At 44.6% G+C, this 9,842-nt stretch overlaps 1 protein-coding gene across 6 annotated transcripts in view; it reads left to right on the top strand.

Moving 5' to 3' along the window:
- Positions 1 to 9,842, top strand: part of HIPK2 (homeodomain interacting protein kinase 2) — a 246,202-nt gene that overhangs the window by 200,930 nt on the left and 35,430 nt on the right. For 5 of the 6 annotated variants that reach the window (XM_027770509.1, XM_027770508.1, XM_027770507.1 and 2 more), the window contains one exon: positions 8,194 to 8,336. In XM_027770509.1, the coding sequence (XP_027626310.1) occupies positions 8,194 to 8,336 (143 nt within the window). The remainder of the gene's footprint in view (positions 1 to 8,193; positions 8,337 to 9,842) is intronic. The other variant, XM_027770510.1, reaches the window with a different exon arrangement.

Below are 9,842 nucleotides of genomic sequence, written 5' to 3'. Positions count from 1 at the left end.
CATAAAGTTCTTCAATGTTTCCTTGTCTATTTCTATCCCTTTACTCTTCCACATGATTTTTTTCTTTTTCCCAGAAGGATTCACATTTATTTGTTCAAATACAGTACCTAACACTTGCTAAACACGCATTTCTCACTGGCTAGTCACATTTCCACAGGCAGTCAGTTCACAGAATAGGGCCCATTCCTTGCCAACTGGCAAGGGTAGGAGGTAGCAGAGGGCTCCATATGAATTTTAACATCGTTCCATAAGAATTCTAATTCTGGAACCAGCAGTTGGTGTAATGGCTATGTCACTAGACTCCCACATTGTCGACCGGAGTTCAAGTCCCATACCCAATGGCTTAAACTCATGCTAGGCGTATGTGCGTGCGTGCCCAAAATCCCAAGAAGAGAATGGAGGAGAAGGGATTGCGGCATGGCCACCCCCCCCAGGGGGGTGATTGCTTTCTGTCTCTCTGTTTTTCTGGCGAGCACAGGCACCCTATAACAAAAACCTCTCCAAAAAATTTCTAATTTCAAAGACAAAAAATTTTATTGTAGTTATTGGATTTGCATTGCATTTATATTTACTTTAGGAACAATTGACATCTTTATAATAGGAAATCATTTTATCCATGAAGATGGTAAACTATATATTATTACCTTCAATAAAGTTTTTTTCTATTGAAAAGATTCCTAAGTATTTCACAGGTTTTTTGTTGCTATTTTTTAACTATATTTTTCTAATTATTTCTCTTTGGTTTATAGAAATATAACTGATTCTTGTCTGAGTTTGCTCTCTAACAATCCTTCTAACGTCTAACTCTGTTTCTGCAAACCTTCTTAGACTTGTGTAGACTGGCTTTTTATTTGCAATGTGTTACAACTTTATTTCTTCCTCTCCAACCCTTACACCTTTTATTTATTGTTCTTGCATCACTGTGCTGACTAGGCCCTCCCAACCAATGTATAAGAACAGAGATGGCATTCACCCTCCCTAACTGGTTCCTAACTTTTTTTTTTTCTTTTTTTGGAGAGGTTTTCACTATAGGGCGCGTGCGCTCGCCAGACAGACAGAGACAGAGAGACAGAAAGCGAGAAATCACCCTCCAGGGGGGATGGTCACGCCGCAATCCCTTCTCCTCCATTCTCCTCTCGGGATCTTGGGCATGCACGCACACGTGCCTGGCATGAGTTTTAAGCCACCGGGTCCAGGACGCGAACCGCGGTCGACTACGTGGGCGTCCGGCGACATAGCCATTATGCTAACTGCTGGTTCCCACTCGTTCCTAACTTTAAAGGAAGTCCTATTTACGATTAGTTATCTTATTTACTATACGTATTTGATAGAGACATAAATCATGATGTCTGTTACATTTTTTTCACAAATACTGACTTGTATCAATTGTTCTTTCTGCATCTGCTGGAATATTCCTGTTTTTAATACCTTAATCTGCTCATGTGACAAATTGCATCAATAGGTTTTTATTAATGTTAAACTATCCTTGTATTTATGAGATACACTATTTAGTCATGTTGTATCTGATGATGAAGGTATACTTTTTAATACTCAATTTCATCTGTAAAAGCTGTAGTTAGGTTTTTGGGCATACACCTACCCAACATGTTTTTCAAGCCACCAAGACCAGGATTCAAAACACATGGTTGGCCATGTAGGATCTAGCTTTCTTAACCACCAGGCCACAGAGCCTACCCTGTCGTTAGTATTTTTGCGTTAATGTTCGTAAGTGAGAAATAGTACATCATTTCTCTTACAGAATCGTTACCTCATTTGAGTACAGTTACACCAGTCTTATAAACCACTCTGGATATTAGTATCTCGTCTTCTGTTTTCTGGAGCAGCTTTTTTACATTAACCATTTTTCATCTCTTTGTTCTTTTGTCCAAATTGAGACGCCAGAGACCGCTAGTGCCAGCAACTGGTGGCACAGACCGCTCCATCTTATTAAAAGCTGGTGAACAGAGAGCCTTCAGTACTTAGAGCAGGGGCTGTTCCTTACTCTCTCACAGGGCTCATAGCATTTTCAGTTTAGTTTTTGGTGTTTTTGTTTTTTTTTTTTTAATTTTTGCCAGAGGGCATGCGTGCTTACTAGAGAAAGAGAGGTAGGGCCAGCAAGTGGCATTGTGTTTGAGCCACGGACTCTTAACACAGTTGACCACGGTTCAAGTGCTGGACCTGAAGACTTGCTCTCTCACTTTCCTCTCTGTCTCTCTCTAGTCAAATTAAAACTGATAACGATGATGATGATGAATAAAATTCAATAAAAGAATTCTTTGAAAGAGAAAAAAAAGAAGAAAGAGAAAGGTAAAGGGAGAAAGCAACCCCCATGGGAAATGGTCGCACCAAAATCCCATCTCCTCCACTTCTCCTTCCTTTTGGGATTTGGGGCACACAGGCACCCACATCTATTTTTTACAAGCCACCAGGTTAGGGACTTAAACTCCAAGGTCAGCCATGAGGGATCCGGCTGCCTTAACCACCAGCCATGAGCCGGTCCCCACATAGCTCCCGTTTGTTAGCACAGTTCAGTAGTGGGGAAAAGACGAGGCCAAGGGAGATGGAGGAAAAGAACAGCTCGCCCCAGGGGCAAAGAGGCTTGTGCAGACTTCATCTGAGTGGCAAAAACCCACACCAGCCTTCCTGTGCTCCTCTTCCACGAACCAGAATCTACAGAATTCACTGTACTTTTGTGTTTGTTAGTAAACCAGGAACTATCTCTGAAAGAAATAACAATTAGCATCTCTTCTTAGCTAAGATAGGCGTTCTTCAGTGTTCACTTTAGTGGCACCAACAGGCTCGGCATTTCTGAATTTGTTTCAGTCCTTTGGTCACAGCAGGAGAGGGCTTTACCTTTCGCTTACTTGAAAAAGAGTCCCTAGAGTCTTATAAATATCTAAGTAGATTTAACCTAAAGCTGTCATTGGGAACGTGAACAAAAAACGTATGTTCAAGGATTTTAATCGCTACAGTGCTCATAACGGGGAACTGTTGGGAGTGATCTGCATGTTCATCAGTAGGGGATTTGCTACAGAAATCGGTGCATACACAGAATGGAACCCCGCATGGCCATTAAAAAGGGCGTGGTGGACCAATGTGTCTTGACATGCAAAGGTTTCTAAGACATGTTAAGTAAAAAGCGTCCTGCGCTCTCCAGCATCATGGTGCGTCTGTGCTTGCTGTTTGCTTTTTTCTTTTTCTCTCTGCTTGTCACTTAACCTGTGTCAGTGTGTTAGCCTGTTAGATGGACTGTACTCCTAGGCATCTTTGAGTGATCCTTTCAAAGGACAAAAATAAGTTACCGTATCAAACGTATGGGGGCCGCAAACAAGCAGTAGCAAACATTCAAACTGAAGCCTTCATTTTCCTATGAGTAAATTGTCTGGGTATCAACAGAGACATTCCAAATACTATTATTGGCCTTAAATGTACATGAAAAGTTAGCACCATTCTTTTTATATAAATATTTAGAAACTTCTCAAGAGTTTCACTTGTGAACATTTAGAGATGGAGTCTTCGAATCCATTCCTCGTGTTATTTTCTCAGCCTTTTTCACCCTGTCACCCAGCAGCATCCCACATCCCCAGCAGGGCACAGTGCCTCTGCTCCCCCACCTCCCCCAACCAAGGGCTGTGCATGGCAGGAGGGGTAATCTGCCCTCCCTCTCCCATGGATTGCCTTACAAATAAAGCTTTTTTTTTTTTTCTTTCACAGAGAAGTTTTTGTTCACCAGAGAGACAGAGACAGAAAGCAAGAAATCATCCCTCAGGGGAGATGGCCATGGCACAATCCCTTCTCCTTTCTCCTCCCAGGATCCTGGGCACACATGTGCCCAGCGTAATTTTGAAGCCACTGGGACCGGGACTCGAACCTAGTTGGCTATGTGGAAGTCCAGTGACATAACCACTATACCATCTGCTGGTCCCACAAAGAAAGCTTTTTGGGGGACTATCTAACATGAACCATCACCTCTGTCCTCCCACACCCCAAGTCCCAGCTGGCATCTTGACCACCAACAGACATTGTGACTAACTAGGTGAATGTGAGGAGACAACACATACAGCTCCTAACTGACACAAGATTGAATTCATCTCACTTGTCAAGTGGCAGGACCGAGGACCTCCTCCAAGCAAGGCTAGATCAGAAATTCAGAAATGCCAGTCCCAGGTAGGCCTCACCCTTTTGTGAAGGAGCTCTTATTATTCTTCTAGCCTATGGAGTCATAGCCTCTGGACCTGCTTCAGTGTTTCCCTGAGCACGAACTGTTGGCTTGAACTCTTAAACTGTTCAAAACACAAAACATCAGTGCTTCTCACACACAGCTTGCTCTGGGGCTGACCCTGTGACCTAGTGGTTAAGGAAGCCAGAACCCATATGGCCGACTGTGGTCTGAATTCCAGCCCCATGACTTGGAAAACACATGTGCGTGTGCTCAAGATCCCAACAGGATGGAGGGAGAGAGGAGGAGGGATTGTAGTGTGACCACACTCCACTGGGGGTACTTCCTCCCTCTCTAGCTCCCTCTCCCCCTGGAGAGCATATACACCCTGAGGCAAAAAAAAAAAAAAAAAAGGAAAGAAAAGAAAATCACATGGGGACAGCAGATGGTATAATGGTTACATTGCTGGACTCCCACATAGTTGACCACAGTTCAAGTCCCAGACCCAGCAGCTTAAAACTCACGCTGGGCACGTGTGTGTGCTTGCCCAAGATCCCAAGAGGATAACTGAGAAGGGATTATAGCATGGCCATTTCCCCCAGGGGGTGATTTCTTGCTGTCTCTCTGTCTCTCCAGAAAGCACACCTACTCTATAGCAAAAATCTTTCTAAAAAAAATTTCAAAACCACCACTAGTAACATTTTCAGCAACATTGTCTCATCTTTGTCTGCCCCTGTCTTGCTTGGCGACTGCTCTTGCTAAATGAATAAGGAAGACCAGTTCACACCGTTGTCACACAGGTGTCACCAATGGCTGATCCCAGATCAAGGCCATCATTCTTGTGTCCAGGCTGACTATCCCTTATCCAAAATGCCTGGGACCAGAAGTGTTTCCAATTTTGGATTTTTTTTTTCTTTCAGATTCTGGGATGTTTGCATAAACATAATGTGATCTCTTGGGGAGAGGGGCCCCAGATCTACACAGGAAATGATTGATATTTCATATACACATTATACACTAGCCTAAAGGTAACTGTAAACAATATTTTGACTGTGGGCTGTCACCTGACGTCAGATGTGGAATTCATGACGACACGACTTAGAACATCTGATTCTGAAGCGTTTCGGGTTTCAGATTTTTTATTTTGGAGCATTTTCAGTTTCTGATTTGGGGGTTAAGAATGCTTACCCTGTAAGAGGCGATCAATTGACAGGGCTCTAGAAGTAAATTGCCCACGTTCAGATGCCAACTGAGCTCTGGAATTAGATTGCCCACATTAAACTTACTGGCTGTAGAACTTCGAGAAAAGTTATTTCTGAAACTCTCTTTTTCTCAGAATAATACATGCACATAATTTTTAAAGTTGAATGACACTGCAGACTTACAAGAAAATAGTAGCCTCCTGCTCTCCCCTACTCTCAACTTCTACTCCACGAAAACAATACTTTTTCACTTAACTCTTTCATTGTTTACTTAACTCCATGTTCCTACATAACATGCTAAACTGCATTTTAATTATTTTTTATTGTAAGTTTTACCTAAATTATTAGCAATTGTCCACCAGTTTTCCAGCTCCTAAAATTTTGTTAACTACTATTGTTTCTCCCTTACTTTTTGCCCTTATGATATATTTGAGTAAGTGTGTGTGTGGGTGTGTGTATACATATATATTTGTTCGCTTTATTTTGCTATAGGGCATGTATGCTTGCCAGAAAAAGCGCCCCCCTGTGGAATGGCAACAGCGCAGTCCCATCTCCTCCATTCTCTCCTCCTCAGGATTTTGGGCACTCATGTACACAAAACCTGATGTGTTTTTTCAAACTGCCAGGTCTGGGACTCAAACCACACGGTTGGCCATGTAGGATCCAGCCACCTTATCCACCTCGCCATGGCTGGCCTGACCTGTACTTTATTTTTCCTTCACTATCGGTTTAGTTCTGTTCAGAGAGACTAATCAGAGTATATGTGTAATTTACTCTATTTCTGGGCAAGTTAATTAACCTCTCTGTGCCTCAGTTTATTCATCCAAGAAATGAGAGAAAATAACGGTCCCTATCTGCGGGCTGGTCTGAGGAAGTCAGAAACCCCATCTGTGACCTAACTTTGCCTGTCTCACACCATCCCGCACCTTGGCGCACGTCACAGAACATCAGCCCCGTTTCCAGTAGCAGCAATACCTTACGGGGGTGCCTGCAGGGGGTGTCGTCGCAAGTGAGCCGAGCCTACCTATCGGGGAAGGAGGCCGGAAGAGTCTTTTACCCCAGTTCTGTGAGGTAAAACGTAAATATCTTCAGGGAAAGGGGGAAAAGACCTTAGCTTGATAGCAAGATTTTTTTTTTAAATGACATTAGTCAAAACTCATGTCTTTTGTGGGATTGCAAATGACTTGCAGACAACTAAGTTGTGGAAACCTCACTGCTAATGAAACTGGTGTTCATTTCCAATTGTATGGCTGCTTTAATCAATTATTTCTCCGCTTATTATGAATTCAGCAAGCCCGAAATACAATGAACTGTAGTCGATAGCCTTAGTGGAGCTGCTGCTCTCATTTAACCAACAGCTCTTTAGTTAGCACGTACCAGCGATCCGAGCTCTCTGAGCCTTCTGTCTAGATCAAAACGGATCAATCAGTAAACAAGCAATATCGAAAACCAGTGCGATCTCGGTAGGCCTCATCCACGAGAGAATGACAGGGCAGATGAACTGTCCACTCAGCTCTAAAACGAGCTTAGATTCTTCTTAGAAGCACCACTTTCTTAAACCTTGATTCTGATTTGTAACCCATTTCCAGAAATGCTCGACAGTACACATGCCCAGTTCATACATCAGATAAATTACCCACTCTTGCTCACGTCCAGCCAGATGCAAAGACAGAGACTCGGCTCAGATCTCAAACCCTTAAAGCCTTGTCCAGCCCTGGGGGTATCTGCCTTAGTGGTGGGCCATTCAATGACCAAAGCCAATGAGAACAGTGAAGACACAGAGAGCTTAAAACACACACATGCACACACACACGTGTGCATGCACATGCACACACATACTACTGAGTCCTTTTAAGGAGTTCCTTTTAAATTTCTTAGAAAAGCTTAATATGATAAAGGTTTAAGCAGTGACCTCCCTTCTCTCGTTCTTCTTTTTAAATGTTTTTAGAATTATTTTTTAACTTTATTTATTTGACCAGAGAAAGACAGAGCGGGGAGAGGGGAGAAAGCAAGTTGCCAGGTCTAGGATTCGAACTGCTGTCAGCCATGTGGGAGTTCGGTACCCTTATTCACCACGCCACCTGCCTGTCCCGTCTCACTCCTGCTTTAAGAAGTTGAGGTCACTCTCGCCCTGCAGGTCCCAGCTAAGACTTTTACTCTGCTCTTACTTTCCCTGAGATGTAGGCCGGTTCCCAGTGCTTGGTGATCTCAAAACTGGATAAACTTAACATTCAGATCACACAAATTGGCACTCTAGTTTCTAACTGATAAACAAAAGGTAAAATGTTAAATGAAGGAGAATGAGTAGAAAGTTTCCCTCTGTCAGGTGGCGTGGTCGTTAAGACACTGGATTCCCACATGGCTGACTACAATTCGAATCCCAGACCCATGGTTTGAAAATCACAATAAATAAATAAATGTATTTAAAAAAAAAAAATTTCCCTTTTCAGGGCAAGGAGTCTCCCTCGCCTGACCCAACTCAACATCCTCAATCCTCTGCACAGAGTCATGTGGCAAAACGGGTTAATGCGTGAACTTTTGAAAGCTTCGAGCATTGCTTATTGGAGCAAATTTATAAATAAATCATTCTCCAACAGGAATGAAGCCCTGCTGTACAGCTCTGTGCCCCGGCACTTAACTATCTTCTGTTTAGTTAACGTGTTCGTCTTCTCTCCTGCCAACTTAGTTTTTGAGGCCAGTGACCAGTCCCCACTTCCACGCCTATCCCAGGGGCAGGGCTTGCACAGGCAGGGCACAGGACAAGTGCTGGGCTCAGGCACACCCCGGTGTGATTAACAAACACGGTGACTGCCAACGTCCTCTGCCCTGCAGCAGGCCTGGCCGAGTGGTACCCAGCAGATCCTGCTCCCCCCAGCATGGCAGCAGCTGACCGGAGTGGCCACCCACACGTCCGTGCAGCATGCCACCGTGATTCCCGAGACCATGGCGGGCACCCAGCAGTTGGCCGACTGGAGGTAAGAGGAACCCCGTCAGGGCGAGCGGGGTGCTCACGTCCAGCCAGATGCAAAGACAGAGACTCGGCTCAGATCTCAAACCCTTAAAGCCTTGTCCAGCCCTGGGGGTATCTGCCTTAGTGGTGGGCCATTCAATGACCAAAGCCAATGAGAACAGTGAAGACACAGAGAGCTTAAAACACACACATGCACACACACACGTGTGCATGCACATGCACACACATACTACTGAGTCCTTTTAAGGAGTTCCTTTTAAATTTCTTAGAAAAGCTTAATATGATAAAGGTTTAAGCAGTGACCTCCCTTCTCTCGTTCTTCTTTTTAAATGTTTTTAGAATTATTTTTTAACTTTATTTATTTGACCAGAGAAAGACAGAGCGGGGAGAGGGGAGAAAGCAAGTTGCCAGGTCTAGGATTCGAACTGCTGTCAGCCATGTGGGAGTTCGGTACCCTTATTCACCACGCCACCTGCCTGTCCCGTCTCACTCCTGCTTTAAGAAGTTGAGGTCACTCTCGCCCTGCAGGTCCCAGCTAAGACTTTTACTCTGCTCTTACTTTCCCTGAGATGTAGGCCGGTTCCCAGTGCTTGGTGATCTCAAAACTGGATAAACTTAACATTCAGATCACACAAATTGGCACTCTAGTTTCTAACTGATAAACAAAAGGTAAAATGTTAAATGAAGGAGAATGAGTAGAAAGTTTCCCTCTGTCAGGTGGCGTGGTCGTTAAGACACTGGATTCCCACATGGCTGACTACAATTCGAATCCCAGACCCATGGTTTGAAAATCACAATAAATAAATAAATGTATTTAAAAAAAAAAAATTTCCCTTTTCAGGGCAAGGAGTCTCCCTCGCCTGACCCAACTCAACATCCTCAATCCTCTGCACAGAGTCATGTGGCAAAACGGGTTAATGCGTGAACTTTTGAAAGCTTCGAGCATTGCTTATTGGAGCAAATTTATAAATAAATCATTCTCCAACAGGAATGAAGCCCTGCTGTACAGCTCTGTGCCCCGGCACTTAACTATCTTCTGTTTAGTTAACGTGTTCGTCTTCTCTCCTGCCAACTTAGTTTTTGAGGCCAGTGACCAGTCCCCACTTCCACGCCTATCCCAGGGGCAGGGCTTGCACAGGCAGGGCACAGGACAAGTGCTGGGCTCAGGCACACCCCGGTGTGATTAACAAACACGGTGACTGCCAACGTCCTCTGCCCTGCAGCAGGCCTGGCCGAGTGGTACCCAGCAGATCCTGCTCCCCCCAGCATGGCAGCAGCTGACCGGAGTGGCCACCCACACGTCCGTGCAGCATGCCACCGTGATTCCCGAGACCATGGCGGGCACCCAGCAGTTGGCCGACTGGAGGTAAGAGGAACCCCGTCAGGGCGAGCGGGCGCGGCGGATGGGAGCCCTGTCCACCACTGACACACAGCCGCCCGAACCTCCGTCCCTGGCTTACAGAGAGCATTTTATAAACTGAAAGTATCACGTAGACTGCAGCTACCGTGC

Source organism: Tupaia chinensis, unplaced genomic scaffold, assembly GCF_000334495.1.
Source record: "Tupaia chinensis unplaced genomic scaffold, TupChi_1.0 Scaffold000140_1, whole genome shotgun sequence".
Lineage (NCBI taxonomy): Eukaryota > Metazoa > Chordata > Mammalia > Scandentia > Tupaiidae > Tupaia > Tupaia belangeri.
This window is presented reverse-complemented; position numbering and strand designations above follow the sequence as displayed.